This window comes from Lissotriton vulgaris, chromosome 2_1 (genome assembly GCF_964263255.1).
Source record: "Lissotriton vulgaris chromosome 2_1, aLisVul1.2, whole genome shotgun sequence".
NCBI classification, from domain to species: Eukaryota; Metazoa; Chordata; class Amphibia; order Caudata; family Salamandridae; genus Lissotriton; species Lissotriton vulgaris.
In genome coordinates, this window is record NC_141687.1 from 1,000,763,237 (window position 1) to 1,000,785,129 (window position 21,893).

At 41.6% G+C, this 21,893-nt stretch overlaps 1 protein-coding gene across 1 annotated transcript in view; it reads left to right on the forward strand.

Moving 5' to 3' along the window:
• Nucleotides 1-21,893, forward strand: part of LOC147731529 (sodium channel protein type 2 subunit alpha-like) — an 860,436-nt gene that overhangs the window by 327,066 nt on the left and 511,477 nt on the right. The window contains exon 14 of the mRNA XM_086956593.1: nt 1,132-1,370. Within this exon, the coding sequence (XP_086812719.1) occupies nt 1,132-1,370 (239 nt within the window). The remainder of the gene's footprint in view (nt 1-1,131; nt 1,371-21,893) is intronic.

The following is a 21,893-nucleotide window of genomic DNA, read 5'->3' on the forward strand; positions in this document are numbered from 1 at the left end:
AAAAGTGAAAAATAAAATAATAATAAACCAATTTATCATAATTTTATTGTTCTTCTTAAACAGCCATAGGGCGGGGTGGGGCCATGCACTCTATGTGCAACAGCAGTGGTGATGAGGGGTGATGGGAACTGCTAAGTGTGCTTGAGGGTTAGGCTGGGTGTCTTAGGTCGGCCAAACCACCCTGTGCACTTAGCATTTTTCCACCTTGATGTATTGTACAGCCGAGTGGAGTAAAGCAACAAGCTCCCAGGCCCTTTCTGAGCATCAAACCAGGCTGCTAGGACCAATCCCAGTGCTTCTCTCATGCTGGGAATAGCATTCCCAGCATGAGAGCAGTGTCAGGATTGGGATCTGGGAGCCTGCACAGTTTGCACCAGCCCTGGAGTCGAGGATCGGGAGAAGAGCGAGGCGGTGACCGCAGCAGCAAATACATTTTATATATATATATTTTTTATTGTCTGTGCTTATTTTTGTTTTCCTCCCTCTACCCCCTTCTCCCTACCGATCACCCTTACCCACTGCCTCACCGCTTCAGATACTGAACTGCCGTCACTGATAAAATGTAAAAACTCTTTCTGTGGTGTTTGTAAGAAAGTTAGCAATGTAACATATCTTCATATTGCATTTGTACAGAATCCTCTGTAAAACCTGTTAATCTGTTATTTGTCAGATAGATCTCTCAAGGTAAAACTACTTCTTACTGCATTTTTCAGAGAGATCACAATGTGAATCCACTTCCTAAAATATTTATCAAAGGTTTACGCCATGCAAAGTCCTTTCCTACTTTATTTGACACAGGGTCCGCATGAGTTATTATTCTATCACCAATGTGCAATAGATCTACTTCGGGTAGTGTAGCATGACTTCTGCCCAATCAAACACCCAGAAAAGAAAAGATCAACAAATATGTTCATAAGTATGTGAATAGATCAAGAAAATGTGATGTCTGTTAGCATGCAGTACTTAAAATGTATTTTAATCATAAAGTTTTAAGATGGGTTTATTCAGAACTGTGTTTCTGTTATTGATGAAATGCTGGGATGTTTTGCATGATTTAGTTAAAAAACACTGAATAAATATTTTTGTAGTTGGATCACAATGTAACCATATTTCGATGCCATTTTCTTTTAGAACTTGAAGAATCCAGAGAAAAATGCCCTCCATGCTGGGTTAAATTTGCCAATAGTTACCTCATTTGGGACTGCTGTGAACCATGGCTGAGAATAAAAGAAATTGTCAATATTATTGTGATGGATCCATTTGTGGATCTAGGAATTACTATATGCATTGTGTTGAATACATTGTTCATGGCCATGGAACATTATCCAATGACTGAGCATTTCAACAATGTACTAACAGTCGGAAACCTGGTAAGTTCTAAGCATTATTTATTACACTTGATTTGTGCTTATTTAGTTAGTCATATTACAGGACTGTGTTTCACATGTTGGTCACTTTTGAGTACTGTGAATTTTAATTGACTCAATGAGAGATGATGGGAGTCCAATCGGGTGCATGTAGGACCTGGTCTGATGTTTGTCAGGCACAACCACCACTTCATGAATAGTTCAGTAGAAGGCGATTTTTAACAGTTTTCAGATGTTTCCTGAAGTGGATGTTGTTTAGTTCAGTCCTTGTATTTGGGATCAGGGTGTTCCACCGTAGTACCCCTTCCCTATTTGTGTGAAGCTTTGTTGGCTGATCAGGTGGGCAGCAATAAAGCTGCCATGTGGCTCCATTTATACAGGTATATTGTCCATTTGCCTAGAATTTACACTTAATCCTCATGTCTACTGGGCACTAATGAGATAATGTAGGGTCTAGATTTATGTGATCATATTCTAAATGCCCACATTCTGGATACCTGGTTTTGTTATATTCATAACTTATTTCTGTGCTTCTTTGGCGGTGCAAAGGAGATCGTTTTGCAATGGTCCAAGCATGCCATTAACAATGTTCTTGCCAGCTCCTCCCGGTAGTAAGGACAGAGGATTGTCAAGCTCTTCCTGAAAAAGGAAATCTATAGATTGAATTGGGAAAGGAATAAGAGTTAAGAGTGACATTGAAATTTGCAAGCTGAAGCAATATTGCAACACGGGCGTGCACAGCAAAAATGCCCGCCCCCCGACACTAAAAGAGTATCAGTATTCCCATACCTTCTGCATGGTTGTTGACCATCATACTGGTTGTATTTGGTTATATGGCTGAAAAAAAATGAGCTATAGTTCAACAGTGGTAACCAAGTATATCTTATGAAGGTTAGGCAAATGAGAAAGGTGTTTGTAAAGCATATCTTATGAAGGTTAGGCAAATGAGAAAGGTGTTTGTAAAGTCAGTAAGAAGGCTTGATTTATTTTTGTCATGAGGAGAGATACCAATATATTAGCATATTAGGAAAGCGCTAAGCACTGCTCTGTTAACCTTTACTTTGCACTATAGCATCTTGGTGAGTTATCATTGTTGTCTCTTTTAGAATAGATTTGATTTACTATTGATTCTGTGACAATAAATTTCATGTATTGGTTTCTTTGAATGTATATGCTTCTTAACATATTTATACATTTTGATTGAATATCAAATTATTACATGATTTCATTTTGTTCCATGATTATTTAGTTACATGATTGTTTGAGGGTACTTCTAGAAGGAACCACTGTTCCTTCTTTGTTATACAGCCCAGGTTCACAGGGTTAATGAGCTACCCGCGTAAAGGGTGGTGAGATGTTATCTTATGGTGCAAGTGTTGCATTGTAGTTGTGTGGTATTACACATGATATCATTGTTGATGCCAACTGCTGGGCATGTAGTGTTACAATTCAGAAGATTATTTGCTAATTATTAAGTACACTCTGAAGACCCAGTTCTTATCTTCATGTGTGCCTGTATGTGCCACTTACAGGAGCAAATGATTTGTTTTATTAGTGCAAAAAAGGATTGCTCACATGTCAAATCTCACTTCTTGATAGCGTAACATTAAACATGTGTTACTTCTACTTCAGGAACATGGAGAGCACCTTTTTGTGTGGGGGCAGCTCAGAATGTTTAGGAACACATGGACTTTGTCGATATTCACAAACTTGTTTCTAATGTATCCCACTCTGAGAACATGAAAACCCAGTTGAAATTCTACTCTTTTCAGGGGCAGGACTAAATCCCTTTCGAGACTAGTAATGGGCTTTTCTTTCTCCCCGAACTTGTGGCAGTGTATGGGATGTTTTTCAAGTGTGAACATATTTTATGTGCTGTGCAAAAAAAGTTATTTTCGCATGATCAATTGTACCTTACATACATATGTCAAACCAGAAAGTCTTTCTCATGAATGCAAACAAATTCTAGCAAGTGTTGCTGCATTATTCCTAAAAGCTAACAATCTGTCACCAGCACATCCATGAACACTTTAGGAAATTTCGTAAACATGAGATTCTGCACCCATACAAAGTAGTAGACCTGCAGATCCAGATTTCTGCATTTTTTATCTGAATGAGAACCTAAGAGTTTGTCTGTGTACAAGTGGTTACACATTGTGACTATGCAGCAGGCTGGGAGGTGTTTGAAGCTAGATACGTGTGATAGTAACATGCAAAGGGTGCTTGTATTTAACTATTAGCCATCCAACAGGATTTGGTGATACTGTTTTATGACTAAGGTTTATCAGTTCTAACGAGGGTGTTGTTATGTCTACCTTTATAACAGGGCTTATCTCATATTCAGATGTCCCTGTCACTCCATACACAGACTACTGGAATGACAATGAAAGAAAAATGTTCATATTTGATTGGCCAGAAGGGCATTTCTCAGCTCATCACACATACAACTTGTGTGTTTACCCTGTTACAAAAATAAATCAACAAGCTGCTTGGTGATGTCAATAAATCTGTTAGTGTGTATGAGAGTGTTAGGTCCGACATACAGTAGGAACAGAAATGGGAGGTGAGGAATGCCGCTTGAGAGTGAAAGAGTGATGTCAGACAGTGCATGTATTAAAAATATGTTGAATACCTGTGCGTGTGTGTGTTTCTGTATATGCACAACTGCTTACTTGCCTTTGTGTGAATGATTTTACTCCCATGGCATTATGCTGGTCCTACTATAATGGATGTAATTGCCATACTTTAAGCATTCTTTGCATGAAGGCATCCACCTATGATATAAGGCTATTCCTTCTATAACGGTGGCAATTGTGGGTGCATTGTGATTATTAATGGCATGATGGTGCCTACCACAAATATTATGTTAGCCTACCACTAATATTTAGCTAGCACTGTCATATATTTAGCAAATTCAAGAAAATTATGTGCATGCATGACGTTGGTACTCACCACTGGTATAGTGCTGGCCCAGGCACTGTGTTTGTTATTCTTGGTATCTATTGCATGATGTGACTTCAAGCTAATATGCAGATCCTGGCATAATAGTAGTAGCTCTTGTTTCATTATTGGTTCTCAGTGTAGTAAAACACTGGTCCTTTCATAATAGTGGTTACTCTTGGCATATTGTGGGCTTTTATATTACAATACATCATATTTATTGATGTATTGTAGGTAGCTATGGTATGATGGTACCCACATATTGAATAATGCTATCCCTGGCATAAGGGTGGTTATTCTTGGCATATAGTAGGTGTCTTCACCATGCTGTAGTCCATCTTTGATATAACATTAATCCTCTTACAAAAAACCTTTACCTTACCATTCTGTGAATAAATTAAGGATGATATTCTGTGCAATGCTATACTTAACTCATTCCCTAATGCTTTACTTGTTGCTATGATTCCGGAAATAAAGTTGTGTTTGCATATATTCAGTCGATCTGATCATTTTTAAAACTATCAGGTGGCACTTAAATTGGATTGGTAAAGAAACATTACTGGATTGTGGAATTACCTGTCACCTTTTCTCCTAAAAATTGATAATAAATTCTATATTTTAATATTCCAGGGTGGTTACCTGCCTCATTGTATTGATGTAATCCTTTTATCCTACGAAATTGCTCTGTGGTCACCTTTTAAACCTTTTAAAGCCAAAATAATTCCTAGTTCTTTGTCCTGGCATTGTCATGCCAATATTGGTTCATTAAAACATATGTTATATGTTTGCCCTATAATATTCAAATTATAGTCTGAAGTTTGGAATATAATTTGTAAAATTATAAGTTTTTACTGAAAATATCTCTTATTCTATTTTATATGTAAATCCATTGTCTAAATTCCATCATCCCCCTTACACATTGGAATTTGTTTGATTTTTTTATTTGATCAGCAATCTAATTCATAACATCTAATTTGAAAAATGATAAATTATGAACTATTCACACTAGGTGGGCATGGATTACATTGATGCGACTGGGTGACAGATAGTCTACGGTTTTCCTTCACAAACCTTTCACAAACATGAAATACTTTTTGAAACCTCTTGATTTTTACGTATCCTAAAAAAGTTTGTTATATTATTCTGTTCTCCTTTTCTTTTATATTAATCATATTCAATATTATTTATATGCAAATTTCTCTTTTTGAATTTATTTTAAGTAGCTTTGATCTTCTTTGTTTACTTAGTGCATGTACTATCTTCTATCCTTATAAAGGTATTTATTCTATTCTCACTGAAATGCATATTTTGTTATATTATTAGGTACTATTTTTGTATGTTGATTGTTTCTTAAACTGTTATTGTCAATAAAATATTTCAAACAGAAGAATACAATAAAAGGAATGAAATTCACACCAGGGCATGGGGACAAAATCTATCTGTGTGTGGCAGAATTGGATATAAGTTATTAATTAAAATGAAAGAATAATGTTTGAAGCAAAATATAGAAAAGCTGATATTTTAGGTAGTGCATTTTTAGGAAAGTGAGTTTATTTTCTGCTAATAATACAGCTTGTATTTAAAAGAAACTGAACAGCTTATATCTGGCAACAATATGCTCAAATTTGCAAAAATGTAATTGTGGTTGATAATTGAGTGATAGGCATTACTACTGTCTGAAGCCCACTGTGCCTTTTGATGTAATCTGTCAGCTACCTGAATAGTGTCAACCCGGGGGAGCCTGGATTGTGTGAGGTTCTTTTATACTTTACTTTAAAATTATTTATAGAGCGCACTTTCACCAGCGGTTTCATGGCGCTAATTTCTGCTCATGCTCTCCTGCCTCTATACTGCCAATTCCAGGTACGCTCTCAGGAGTAAAATATGATTTTGAATCTACTTGAATGGCAAAATTAAAAGAACTGAAATTAAGAAAAATGGCATGACCCATGATGGTCCATGTAAAATTGCATTATCTGAGTTACCTGATTACCATTTACTTTATTAAACATTTCTAAAGGCAACGGAATGTTAGCCCCTTTTTTTAATCATATTCCTAAAGATTTAGTATGGTGGATTAATTTCCAGCACCTGTTGAAAGGACTGGGCGGTCTTGTCATATCACAGAACTATTGCTTATTTCAGGAATGTCGCTTTATAACTGCTTTATAGAACAGTGAGGGAAAGTTGTGCTTTAAAAAGCAAAAAAGCATCTGCCATTGGCAACGCACATTGAGGATGGCAGTTGGAGTGGTGGGGGAGGTCATAAAGACAGTGGATAAAAGTGACTAAGTGTGGGGGTGCCACGGAGTAACAGAGAGTGATTGTATGAAATTAAGCGGGGGCAGGAGAGCACAAGGGGAAGCAGTTTGAAGGAGGAGCAGCAGACAAGGGAAATTATGACAGTACTGAAAGGAACATATGCACGCTAAATTAAAAATATAGTTTGTCCACCTATTTTAAACAAATAATTGACGTGAACTGGTCAAAGTTAATAGTTTGTCCACCTATATTAAACAATCGATTGAGGTGAACTGGTGAAAATTAATTGTCAATTTAAAATATTACTTGTATTTGTTTGGTTCATAACTTGTTTGGTAAAAATTATGGTGTTCAGAGGACTTTGCACAAAAGTGGCAGCGGGCATGGCGGGGAGGTCTTGCATGGGGTTGCACGTGGGGGGATAAAAAAACATACCTTGCTTCCGGGTCCCGCGTTTCTGCTCATGCTCTCCTGCCTCTAACTCCAGGAAGCAGGCAGCCAGGCTACCTCCCCAAGGCTAATCATAACACTGCAATGCAGCGTTGTGATTGGTCTGAGTGCCGTGACACACCACTCAGCAAGGGGCTGGAGGGGTGGGCATGTACTCCATGCAGGTTGTAATGCAGCCTGCATGGCGAACTGGGAAAGTGTGCATGACTGGTTTGGGTGGCCCTAGAGGGCCGACCATATAGTCATTGCGCACTTAGGAGTGGGCAAACCACTCCTCCCCTACGTCCGAGAGCAGAGCAGCCCTGCGCACCCATGCGCCCATGAAGCAGCAGGACACAAAGCATAAAATTATAATAACTTTAAGTTATTCTCATTTTATGCTTCTACTTGACACTGCTTAAAAGCCGTGGGGTGATGCTCCACCACCATAGCGGAGGAGCCGCCACTGCTGCCCATGCTCTAGAGCTCCTCAACACATTCAAAGCACGACAGTGCTTGCACTTAATGAATGCTTTGCCTTTGTAACTAGCAGAGTTGCCTTTATGGTGATTTTCAATTATTCATGGTTTTGGGCCTTGGTGTGATGAGATAACAGTACCTCTTTATTGAATGTTTAAATAGTCTTAAAGGATAGCCTTGTACCAATAGTTTGTTAATCATTATGTTGGATTCTTTAAAGAAAGCTTTCTTCATTTTAGAGTTGTGCCTCAGGTGGAAAAATGACCAAAAACTAAATTGTCCATAAGACTATGAGGAGGATGGCTTGTATATCCTGATATGTGTTGCATTCAGTTGATAGATGGAATAGTGTAGTGTATGATTTGTTATCACGAATTTAAGCAGAATTACCACTCCAATTAAGAAAAACATAATTTCTGAACTTTTTAAAATAACCCTTGAGGAAAATGTATTGGTATGTCCATAGATGTTTTGTTTTTCAAAGTCACCCACTGGATCCATGACCCATGACCATTCCCTTACAGTGACAAAAAATAATAATTTCGAAATTTAAAACAGTTCTTTGTTATCTCTGTGAGAGAAACAATTGAATATTTAGGTGTTAAGACATGGGCATCTATTCTAAAGATTCTTTAGCACTGTAAGTGCCCGTAAGGGATATATTAGAACACAATGATTGTATACCAAGTGTTAAAAGGATTTGGGAGGAACAAATAAACTGGAATTCAGTTATTCTAATCAGACTCACACTGACCCTCACATATGCCTTAATGTCAAATACAAATGGTTGACCTCGTGAATCAATGAACTGACATATGTGGTCTTAACTGCAGCTGCACACAGAAATAATAGGCCTTCAAGGCGGGCGTTCTGTGGTTGTTTACAAATGTTAGGTAAGACGTAAAAGGTAGGTATTCTTGGGTGTTTTTATTTTGGAGCCCATGCTCGTTTTTACTGAAGAAACCCAAAGACAAGGCCTCATCTATTACATTTCTAATCAATATGCTAATTACTGATGTGGAATCGGCTTTCAATGTAGTACAGTGATTAACCACAGATTACTGGCAAAGGATTTTAGCATAAATATATGCCATATTGTGCACAATAATCTCATCAAATTATCCATCAATTTAATTACAATATTGGATTGTTGCACAGAGATTAATGAATCACACTCTGCCTTGGAAATATTATAACTAATACATTTCCTTTCCTGGCTGAGCGCTTCAATGTGCTAGAGCACTGCCCTTTCAAAGGTCAGGATGTCTCTGGGCAAGTTTTGAGCAATGGGGCTGAAGTCAAAAGGACGCAATCCAGTGGCATTATCATGATTTTGCTGGGAATCAGGCCAGGGATTGAGATGCTCACCCCACTCCATCCCATTTCAGTCAAATAAGATCTGTAATGAATTTAAAAATCAGAAGTGACTGTACAAGGGTAAAAGGTGCAAGAGGGGAGAGAGAAATGAACACTTCGTAAGCGTTTTGAACCGGTGTTCTCAGTAGGATGGCTGGTGGAAGGCGTGAAGCAAGGACTGTCGGTATGCAATTGACCGACTGGTAACCCCTGTAATCCTATAAAACTAGGTACAATTGATATAAATTTACTGGTGTACAACAGGATACAATGTCTCGTTAGTGACGGTAGAATGGCTTACTAAGGGATGGAATCACAGAGGCCGTTACTAGCTGCTGGTTGACCAGGACCCAGTCTGGAACCAAATTCGAAGGTCGGTCTCCAATAGTGGAGAGGCAAGGCTGACTTGAACTGTTAGAAGTTGGTGCAGGATTTTTGGAATAGTAGCAAGCAAAGCTCAGTATCTGTGGAGGAAAGGGTTAAGCTGAGCTGTCCTAACCACTCAAGGGAACCGTAGGGCAGTAAACCAAAAAAGGTGAAGGAACACAAATGTTGCAAACTATGCGACCTGAGTAGACAACCCATCAAAATCTAGTGCTGTGACTAGTGCTTCTGCCTTCCCATTTCATAATGGTCTGGAAGTGTCTGGAACCTTCTGGCTCCTTCCAGAATATTCTGGCTCTTTCATAATGTTCTGACTCTTCCTGAATTTTCGGCTCTTTTCAGCTTTCCCCCGAAGTGTTGATCCGTGTTACCCTTTGACTCCACTCACCGTCACCTCCCCAGCCGCCACTTTACCATCTGCCACAGTCTCCAAGCTCTGCCCACAGCAATTTTGTATTGTGGAGCCTAAGAAATATGACTGCTTCCCTGCAACAGTGGACATGATCATCAGAGAGCATGAACTCCAGGAGTCCTGACAGACATCTAATATACAAGTGTGTTCATTATTGGTGAAGAAATACCATAACTTCAACCTTGCAAACAAATGTATGCAATTCAACCTTGATAATAAAATAATGGGGTTTTTCAAAAGGTCCAAAAGACAAACACATTCTGTTTTTAGTCATGATAGCCACCTGATTGTTCTCGCATAGCAAAGGATATCCTCTTGCTTCCACTATGGTACCAAGTATAAAAAATGAATTTGCCACCTATTTACCTTTTCCCAGTTCATGTGTTCTCTATCAACCATAACTTTGTCCTCAAGCAGACCCCGTCAAAGTAATTTTTTTAGTGGTCAAAATATCAACCCATATTTTGAATTGTGTTTACTTTGCACTTTTCAGTGAATAATTAAGATTACTAATAATTTATCTTTTATACACTCCTCTTATACAGCCAAAACATTCATACATATATTTTGAACATTTGATTTGACTTGTATTCTTTTTCTATCACAGCTCACAATTCATATACACATGTTTTATCACTTGTAAACCCCCACTTGTAAATAGTTCTGTGGTTATTACACAATTATCTTTACTCTATTAATTGCATGTTCACCTACATATGTTGACTGTGGTCGTTTTATTTGATATTCTTAAAATAATAAGAATATTGTGTGGTCCATTTAATCACTCGATTTCATTCCGAAATCCACATATGAATAAATCTGAAGGAACTATTGTTTTACTTATATCGCCTGCAATACTGATTTTCCTGTGAATAAGGGGTTGCCTCTTGGTCTTTCCATGCTTCATTTACACAAAAGCATTTAGAAACAGGGGAAGTTTGTTGTATTATTTATCCCAAGCCTCTCCACCACCTCTGCTTTTACCCCTTATTGCTATCCTTTTCACTCACTACCTTACAACTCTATCTTTACTGATTACTTCTGGGTTCCCCCTACATTTTCCTCTTCTGTAAAATGACCCTCACCCACCATTGCTCAATTAATAAATATTGATCAATAGCTACTGATCACTGGTGTGTAAAACGTCAGTGTTAACATGGCAATATACTATATTTCCTCACTCACTTTTATCACTCCTCGCCCTATCGGACTCCCTTCTACCTCCCTCTGTTTTTTTTAGCTGTACACGATATTCTACACTCTCCAATACTCCAGTTCCAATTTTCTATTTACCGTCCCACTTTTTCAAGATTGGTAATTGATACAACATGGTGACTAGTTAGAGCATTACTATATAAAATCTCAAAATAAAAATGAATAACTAAAATGCTATTAAAAACAAGCTCATTTGGGGCGTGATCAAGCAAGATGGCTGAATGGCTGTGATCCGTTTCCGCACCGGGCCCTCTAGGTTGCCACGAATGATCTCAGCGCCCACAGAGTGCTAAACTTTGCATGGGCTTGTCCGTTACCGGCCCGTAATAATCAGGAGCAAGGATCTGGACTTGGAAATTGGCTCCCTGGTCCAAGTGAGCACAAGGAAAAAGGCAGATTGGTGGGCCAAGCTCGGCCCCAAAATGGCGAGGAGGCCGGCGCAAGGCGGAGCGCCTTTCAACACTTGAATGCCCGCTGTCCCCTGGCGTTGCAAGTACACAAGCCTACCTGCGGTGTGTTTCCCCTCCATCAGCGACACCACTGGGGAGCTCCAATGTGTTTTGCTGACCTCGGCGGTCTGCTACTCTGCTTTGTTGGGAGCAATGCCATGCACGTTGGCGGCTGGGCAGTGCCACAAGATGTCTGAGTCTCCCAGAGTTGGCTGAGGAATACGACTTGTGGAGGGACGACCGAGAAGAGTATGCAGACTACAAGCGATGTGGTCGAGTTAGTCTGTATTATTAGTTTAAATTAGAGCAAGCAGTGTCTTCGGAGAGGCCTGTATGGAGTAGCTTTGCCTGACCTTAAAATGGCGCCCGCACATTAGACAGCTCCCGGGACCGGCCCTGGCTCTGCTTTGCTGGCAGCGGGGGAGAAGGAGGTGAGCAAGGAATCTTCACGGCTTCCGCTTAGCTGCAGCTGCTCCTCTCCTAGCACTGCGTGACTTTAAGATGGCCCCCAAGATCTGATCCTTGGCAGTTCTCCTCCCCCACATCTTTACTAGGCACTCAGCCAGCACCAATTCCGAGGCGACATCACAGAAGGTGGCATCTCACGGCTGATCTGAATACTGTGCTCTGCCCTTATGCCACCAAAGAAGACTGCAAATAAAGTCTCTTGTTATTTCGCACTCCAGGATAAAAGCGCTTCCCCCGCTGAGAGTGACCCAGCGACGACTATGACCCTCACCAGAGAAGACTTGGTAGCCTCTCTTTGGGACTTTAAAGCTGAACTATGCAAGGAAATTAAGCATGGCCTCTGTGTGCAGATGGATCAGCTCAAGGCAGATCTCACAGAAAAGATGGCAACACTCTAGCAAGATGTAGATGCAGTCTGCACTAGGGTGTTGGAGGTGGAAGACCAGACGCAGGACCTTGATGCTCGCCTCACGAAACTCCACGACACACACCAGAGTCTCCAGCTTCAACTGCAACAGGCCTTCCTGAAGGCAGAGGATTTGGGGAACAGATCCCGGAGAGAGAACATACATATTTAGGACCTGGACAAGTGCGCTGAGGGGCCAGACTTGGAGGTGTATGTGGAGGGTCTTTTCTCTGAGCTTCTGGCGTGTCGTCAGGTGAAACTCAAGATAGACTGGGTCCATCGAGTGGGGACATCGCAAAGTGGGGAGCGGAGACGGACTCAGGATGTTCTACTAAAGATGCACTCATTTAAAGTTAAAGAAGCTATCCTAAAAGCTGCAAGGAAGAAGGAGGAGATCTCCTTTCAAGGATACAAGTGCACGCTCTTCCAGGACTTGGCACCTTCCACTCTGGCACAGAGTCAGTCGTTCTGGCCTATCACCACCAAACTCCAAGAGGACAATCTTCGTTACTGCTGGACATTTCCCTTTGGTCTCGCCTTCGACTACAAGAATAAATCCCACCATGTTACAGATCTGAATGAAGGTCTGCATATTTTGGGCCTACCAGCACCAGAGGCAGAACCCGCTATGGGTCTCTCAAATGATACATGACGGCCCCGAAGAGAGACCAGGTCCTGGCAAACAATCACAAAAAACAAGCACACCCCTGCCTGATTTGAACACTTTCCGGAAGGTGTTGAACGCAGTCCCTAAGGATCTCATGACCCCTTTCACAGGGCCTCACTGGTGTTCCACTAACTGCTGGGGCCCAAAGCAGCGGTTGATAATGGCTCCACATCTGACTCCTGGGGACTAACACCCGTTGGTTTCAGACGTTACTGGCCTTCTCCTTTCTTGCATGCCTTTTGTGTCCTTTTCATATGGCAACTGGGGTGTGGGCCTTGTCCATATTGCCCAGAATTTCCTTATTCTTCTTTGGGAAGTACCCAGCTGATAGCTTTCTAGGGGATGTTGGCGGTTTGTTTTCCGGGGGGGAGGGTTCCTTGTGGTGGTGACGGGGCTTCTTTAGCCTACAGTGTTTTTAAAAGCAGGCACCTTGTGGTGAGGCTCTCCTTTGTGGTACAGGGTTACAGGGGGGATAGATGCAAATTGCCGGGAATGGCTCAGGTTGGGGTATCATTGATCAGGGAGGCTTGCACAATCGGTCCCATGGTTTCTATAGCAACCTGGAACGTTAAGGGCCTGAACTCACCCCAAAAGCGCCAAAAAGTCTGTAAATTCCTCAATGATCGTCAAGTTTGAGGTGGTGGCCTACAAGAGATCAACCTTAAAAAGTTGGCGGCTACGCTAAAAATCATACCCCTTAATGTATAAATCGTTGGCAAGCACCACACACAAAGGAGTGGCTTTGCTCTTTTGGTCCACATCCAAATTCCAGCCCAAGCAGGTAAAGACCGACCGGGAAGGGAGAGTCATAATGGTGAAGTGGAGACTGCAGGGTACTCTTTGCACATTTATTTATTTTTACGCACCCAATGCGGACAGATGGCGTTCCTTTCCAGCACACTAGATTTAATTGGAGGCTTCGCTGAGGGCCCAGTGATCCTCATGAGAGTCTTCAACTTGACACGGCTCAAGTCTCTAGATAGCTCCCACTCCCACAGGGCTTCCCTCAATTACTTTCCCAAAGGGATTAAACAGAAAATGCACACCCTGGGACTCTCCGATGCTTTGCGGTCACTGCACCCTACCTCCAAAGATTACACATATTTGCCCCCTGTCCATCGCTCCTACTCCAGGATTGACAACATTTTCATTAGTCAGGCACTCATGGGCCCCCTGCAGGCAACCCAGATCTTGCCAATATTAGTATCAGACCATAGTCTCATATCCATCAGCCTAGCATGGCGGGGGGAATAAGTTGGGCACTTCTAAGTGGTACTTTCCGGTGTCAAACACCTGAGATAAGACCCTAAGCAATGAACTGAGGACCTCTATCACCGAATACTTTACTCTCAACACTCCCCAGGCAACTACTCCACAGAACAACTGGGACGCCTTCAAGGTGGTACTGAGGGGTAAATGCATCCAACTTAATGCAGTCCTGAATAAGCAAAGAGCAAAGGAATGCTTATCACTCGAAGAGGAACTCGAGATTGTAGATAAAGCACATAAGGAAACTCCCACTCGAGTGCTACAGCGACAGTTTACTGCGTTAAGGAGTAAACTGCGCGCAATCTACAATAACAGAGCCGAATACACAATGCTGAAATTGCGACAGACATCATACACTCAGGGGGACAAAGTGGGGCCCCACTTAGCGTGACAGCTGAGGGTGAAGAGGTAGCGAGAATATATTGGTGGGATCTTAGATGCGGCGGTCATCTCACTCACGCGGATGACATTAAAGCAAACATCTTTGGCAAATTTTATGGGGACCTCGATTGCGGTGTTCCCCCTGATACACCCCAACAACAGCACTACCTAGATTCTGTGGATCTTCCCCACATCTCTGCTGCACTCGCAGAGCCTCTGGATGCTCCCATTACAGTGGAGGAGGTAGGTCATGCCATTGCTAAACTTAAATTGCATAAGGCGCCGGGGCCTGATGGCCTTACGGCACAATTTTATAAATACTTTGCATCAGAGCTAACCCCACACCTCACCAAGCTCTTCAATGCCATAGCAATGGACGCTAAGGTCCCAGATTCCATGGCCGAGGCAGTAATATCTGCCATTCCAAAACCCCCAAAAAATCCCCAGTTGCGCGCTTCTTACAGGCCCATAGCCCTCCTTAACCTGGATGCGAAGCTTTACTCCTTGATCCTAGCCGCTAGACTTGAGGATTTGATACCTACACTGATCCACCCTGATCAATCAGGCAGGCGCATGATAACATCCACGACACTATACACCTTAATGAGAAAGTGTCTAAATTCAGACTCCCTGCAATCTTAGTGGACCTCGATGCCGAGAAGTCCTTTGACAGGGTGGATTGGTCGTTTCTTTTCCTCACAATGCGGAAATACAGCTTTGGTGATGGGTTCCTTAACATGGTCTGGGCCAACCATCATTTTCCCCAATCCCAAGTGTTGGTCAATGGTTTCTCGTCGCTCCCCTTCACTCTTAGGGGCTGCCTGCTCTCCCCCTTTTATTTGCCCTCAGTATTGAACCCTTGCCTGTGAAATTCTGAGCCAATGAGGAGATCCAAGGTATACGTTTTGGAGGCACAGAACATAAAGTGTCCCTTTTTGCGGACGACATCTTGCTCACTCTCACGGATCCGGCCTCCTCCCTCCAGGCAGTGCAGGAGGAATTGAGGAACTTTGAACTAGTAGTTGGTTTTAAAGTTAATTTCTCCAAATCCTCCATACTAAACCTCATACTCTCCGATGCAGAGACAACAAGATTGCAGGGTGAAATGACCTTTCAAAGGGCTAAACACTCCAGTTTATATCTGGGTCTACATCTTACCCCTAAACTCAAAGAACTATACAAGGCTAATTACCCCCCTCTGGAGACACAACTTCAACAGGATTTTAAGAGATGGAAACCTCTCTATATCTCCTGGCTTGGGAGGATCAATGCAGTTAAAATGACAGTCTTGCCAAAGCTCCTTTATTTATTTCAGGCTCTTCCCTCGACCTGACCAGGGTCTTCTACCATGCCTGCGCTCGCTCGTCACTAGATTCGTTTGGCAGGGGGGAAGGGCGCGCCTCCCTTTTCATGTTCTGCAACGCCTAAAGAAAGAAGGGGGATGGCACCGCCAGATTTTCAGTTATATTTCCAGGCTCCACAACTACGGGTGGTGATGGAATTAACCTTTTGAGAGTCCTATAAGCACTGGCCCCACATGGACAGGGTAATCGCGGGGCAAATTATATGGGACGTCCTGTGGAAGCCGTAGGCAGACAGGCTGACAAATGCATACCTAAGCACGCCCCTGCATACCACACTCATGTTGTGGGACCAGGTCACGAGGGGGAGGGTGGTACATCTTCCCCCTCCCCATACGCTCCAATTGACTTCAACCCTGCATTCCCGCCAGCACTGCGCGAAAGGCCCTTTGACTGTTGGAGGGAGGGAGCTTGCTTAAAACTTTCTGACTTTTTCCACAACTTTGATATGTTGACATTCGAGAGCTGCAAAAGGGAATTCCAGGTGGCACACAGCAGGCATTATCTCTCTCTCCAACTTAAGCATTGGGCCACATTACCACACACAAGAGATTTAGGGCCAGATGTAGGTAGGCAAATACAGGTCGGTAACAGCCGAAATTCGGTAATTTCGGCCGGTATTTGGAAAATGAGATGTGGGTGGGCATTTTACTGATTCGGTAATTTACCGAATCGGTATTGTAAGGAATCGGTAAATTACTGATTCCTTAAAATACCGAATCGGTAAATTGCCGATTTTGCTATGTAGGGAGCACTCAAATGAGTGATTTCCCCCTTTTAGAATTCATTATTTACCACCAACTAAAAGTTGGTGGTAAATAATGAAAACCTTGGAAAAAGCTATTTTTTTTGCTTTTCCAACAGTGCCATTTTGCAGACATACATGCCCTTAGGGCATGTATGTATGCAACATGTGCACCCATACACAATTGAGGGGTGCAACAGGGTGTCAAAGTGACACCCTGCCACCCTTCAATGTTTCCCCCTTTTACCGAATCGGTAAATACTGTTTCGGTAATTGGCATTCATTCCTATGGGCCTCCAGGCCCATAGGAATGAATGGCAATTACCAAATCGGTATTTACCGATTCGGTAATTACCGAAAGTTACCGATTCGGTAATTTTTTCGGTAAAAATACCTACATCCCATTTTCCTGTTCTTAAATACCGAATCGGTATGATTCGGTATTTAAGACTCGGTAATCTGGGATTACCTACATCGGGCCCTTAGTTTATTTTTTCTTTCGCTGTTTAAGGGGTTACCCTTAAAGTTGAATGTTTAAAATCAGACATCTTCTTTGGCTACAGGGGGGTTGTAAAAGACCTTATGACACGTGAACCTGGACTATAAATAGCCAAATGCCTGGGCCCAGGGTCCTGCACACTCTCCTGTATGCTTGCTGGCTCATCTTCTCATGATGCTGACAAATAAAAAGAATTTTGACAAAAAACAAGCTCATTGTTGACCTTGATATCCTGAGTAGTGCTTATTCCCACTTACTAAACCGCCCTACTACCTCAGTTTGCAGATCCTGATTTACACAGGGCAAGCTTGGAGGCAGCCATGATGCTATCAAATGATGCGCCGTTTCCTGTTGCCTGTACTGACAAATGAGGGAGTCTGAATGGGTCACAGTCTATCATATGTGCTTTTCGAAAATCAGAGGATTATTGAGCATTGACTTTGAGAAAATGTATCATGCACATCATGACATACAAGCAGAGGGGGAGGCACACCAGCATTCAAGTGTCATGGAAAAAGATATGGCGATATCCCCATATGGGAATGTGGTGAATGAGAATGTGCTTGATATGAAGGGGGGCGGGCAGAGGCAGGTACCATCTCAGCATTATCCCACATTACAACTCATAAAAACAAGTAGTTATGGCACAATGTATTCGTACGGCATGAGTGGTCTCTGAATCTTGTTGTTGATCTGGAAATCTTCGTACCATAGTAAGTGAAGAGCAGAAACATTCTGCAGTAGAATCCAGGCGCATATTACAAGTTTACCGTTCGACCGCCCCCTCTTCCTTCCCATGCGCACCTTTTCCTGCCCTTCCCCCACACCATGTTGAGTACTGCACTAACAACTTCTGTGGCTCAATCACTCATAAACAGATTTCTTCACTCCCAAGGATTAGTGGCATGGATGTGCATTAGTGGGTAAAAGCTACTCCTTGGTTTTTGATTGTCATAGGCACAGGACTGAGCAGCAAACTGGCCTTGCAGTCCCAAGTATAAGGATGTGCACACCTTTTTCACTGCCCAGCTGCCATAGGCATGATAGTGTGCATGCCATCCACTCCTGCTCCCCACTATCACGAGACTAGCTTTGATTCAGCTACTGTACTTAACTTTGATCCCAAGAGTCTCATCTGCAGTCATGGTAATTTGGGAATTTTCGTAACACCATCCACAGTATTGTGGAAGATCGATGTCAGGGTATGGAACGAGACTAGGACATTGTCCATGAAACCCGGGTAGTCAACATACAGCATGTTTTCAACAAGAATCCCACAGCACAAACATCAGAAACATATCTTACATTTTGCCCATCCACAAGCAGCATTTTTTCAAGTCGATTTCACTCCACTGTTTTCCTCATGTCAATATCACTCTACAGTGGTAATAAACTGGAATTTTAACATTGCACTGTAATATATGTGTAAATGTGTCTTCATTAGTACAGTTGTTCTAAATATCACGTGTTGTTGGGCCACATTTATTTCCACTGCCATGGCATCAAATTAAATATGCTATACATTTTCAGTCATCTTGTAAAGATAAAAGCTTTATATGTTTAGTTACAGGTTTCAAATACAAGCTACTGTCTTCATTGGACACATCACATTCCTGCACCAATCCGTGACCTAAGGCCTATGTTTGGGAAGCCAGTGACTTTTATTGCACAGATGGAAACCCTTTTAAATGATGTACTTTTTTCTTAGCTTCCTCACATGCTTTCATACCAAACCCATGAAATATTGATTTCCCGCAGTGCACTTTGTGTTCCCCATAATTACCTATTTGGCTGAGGTTGTCAATTATGTTCTTTTTTCTTCTACTCGCAGCAGTTACATTATTAAACAGATTGCCAGTTAACTCTGTTCACGTTTGAAGATGTGTAGATGGTGAACTTGGATATTTAAAATATTTAACATTCTCAGACTATATAAAGACCAGGTTTAGCTTTTCAATAGAAAGGTGTGACTGTGTTGCTTATAAACATTCTCTGAAGGGGGTTGTGATAAGGGGTTTGCGAAAATTACAGAGTTTGCTTTCATGTAATTATGGGGAACATTGCAAAATGTAATGTTGCAAAATTACGTGAAATACAAATCCACAGGTAGCACTATATGTTTTGGCAAGATGCTTTCTTGTATCAATTTTGATTCAAGAACGTGTTTTGTGCAACAACAAAAAAGTGTGTTAATCAAACGTACCATGAACAAAAGCCACTTGCATTCTGCTGTTCCCATCAATTTGCATTAACAACTGGGGTGAATTGTTACCACAATGGCACTTAATGACATGACTTCATGGCTGATTTTGCGTAACAAATGTAATGCGAAATTCCCACATGCTTTAGGGCTCTTCCAGTCGGTTAGGTCGGCTGTCAGGTCGTGAACAGCTGGTTCAGTCCACTTTCTGTAATTCTGCAGGCACACAAAGTGTTCTGTCCAGGTACCTTGGAGTGCCACGTTTATTCCTGGCACCAGATAAATGGTTGAGAGTGACTCCTGGCGCTCCTTAACCAACGAGGTAACATTTTTTTCAGTATTTCCTGTTTACCCTACTGTAAGATAGTGGAAACTTTGAACACACTAAACTTGGGCTCTGAGGGTTGTGGGGGTGTAGAGGAGTGCTTTAAGGTAATCACTAGTTTCCTCCCACACATAACACTAACATCCAATTTGAAGCAGGCACTGTACTCACAACAGAGGTCTGGTGGGACAAAATAAGGTCCTTCATCAACCAGACAGGGGAAGCACACGTATTGTACTGTCATCCTGTTCTCTCTCTTTAAAGTGAGCTAAGGTGATACATGTGGCTCAACAGACCTTTCAGGCAGGACTTGATACTGTAGAGTCAGCAGAATGCCCACAGACCCTACCCTGCAAACTCTGTTGAGCTCAGATGAACCACCTCTGCCCATCGAGGTCAGCCTCTTCTTTGCTCCTGTGAGGAATTTCACCACTCTTTCTCACCTATTCCTGAGATGAGCACAGGCTGGGAGTTGATGGAGAGTCTATGCAAATTAGCCTCCAGTACCTTCAGGCTGGGAAAAGGTTATCAGCTTGCACTCAATGTTTTAAAAGTTACTTTTTCTTGATATTTATTTGTTTCATTTTTTTTCTAGATGGTCCCATTGACTAGATACAGCATTAGTATTTTACTTTGATTTTCCACATAGAACATATTGGCCATCCACAGTGAAAATGTGTGGGGCTTGTCTCTAAAGCAGCATGGTAACATTAATTTTCTACCTGTCTCACTTTAACCTTTTTGATGCCCTTTTTTGGCTAGTTGGGGAAGTTTTCGCTTAGGCCCCCATGACATTTTGTCCACATAAGCTACCCATGCTAAATGACTGTCCTTTTCTTCCAACATATTGTGGATTTTAAAGTTACCCAGAGTTTGTTGATTCCTCTGGAGGGTACCGAGAAATTAGGCAAAATACAGCTAAATTGTGTGTTTTTGGGAAAAATGGGAAAAAATGCTGATGAAGAAAGCATCTGTCTTTTCCCTGCAAATAGTATCAACAAAGAGTTTATGATACTAAAATAACCACCTTCCCAGCTTTCAGGAGCAGACAGACTTTTGTAAGAAAACCGATATTTTCTACACAGGTTTGGCATTTCATTGGGATATAGACTATTTTTCCAATTTTTTGTGCTTTCAAACTCCTTCTAGTTAGTGGTAGCAATGGCTATGAAACCAGTAATGGATCCCGGAAAGCTATACATTTCTAAAAATAAGACACGATTCTGGAGTCAGCAAGGGGTCATTTGTGTAGATAGATCCTTCCAGGTTTTCCTATAGAAAATAACAGTTGAAATAAAATAAATATTGAAATGTAGTTGAAAAAAATCAATTTACCTGTTACTTCTTTAATCTATGGTAGATATTTGAAGTCAATATACCTTTATGTCCGTGGGACCCTTCTGGTTGCGGGTATATATGAGGTTTGTAAGGTTCACCAAGAACCTGTGGTTCCCAGAGCCAATAAATGAGTTGCACCTTGCAATGATTTTTCATTTTGTACCAGGTATACAGCAATTTATTTGGTAAAATATAAAGAGTGAAAAATAGGTATCAAGGAAATCTATGTATTTCTGAAATGAGAACAAGATATGGAGTTTAGAAGCAGTGGTTATTTGTGCATCACTGAATTTGTGGGTTCCAGATCTGCATGTGAAATAAAGGGTATTGTTCAAAATGACTACTTTTTTACACACTTTCTTAAGTTTGAAAGGCAGAAATGAATAGAAAGATGAATGGTAATAACACTTGTTCTACTATTCTGTATTCTCCTAAGTCACCCAATAAAAATTGTACCTCACTTCTGGTGGTAGGCCTCGTGCCCGCGACAGAAATAGGCTCAAAACACAATGAGGACACATCAAATTTTTCCAGGAAAAACAGAGCCTTTTTTTGCAATATGTCTACTTGTAGATTTTTGTCCCTGGATCAGCCGCCACCTAGGAAAACATAACAAACCTGTACATTTTTGAAAACTAGACTCAAAGACACAGAGGGACTCCAGGATGGGGTGAATTTTGTGGCTCTCACCAGGTTCTGTTACCCAGAATCCCTTGCAAACCTCAAACTTTGTCAAGAAAAAAAAACATTTACTCACATTTCTGTGATGGAAAGTTCTGGAATCTCTGGGGAGCCAGCAGCTTCTGCCCACCCAGCTTTTCCTCCAGTCAGCCGATAAAAGTGGTACTTCACTTATGTGGGTAGGCTTAGTTCCCGCAACAGGAAATGACCCAAAATGCAACATGGACCCCACATATTCCCACTTAAAACTGACCCTTTG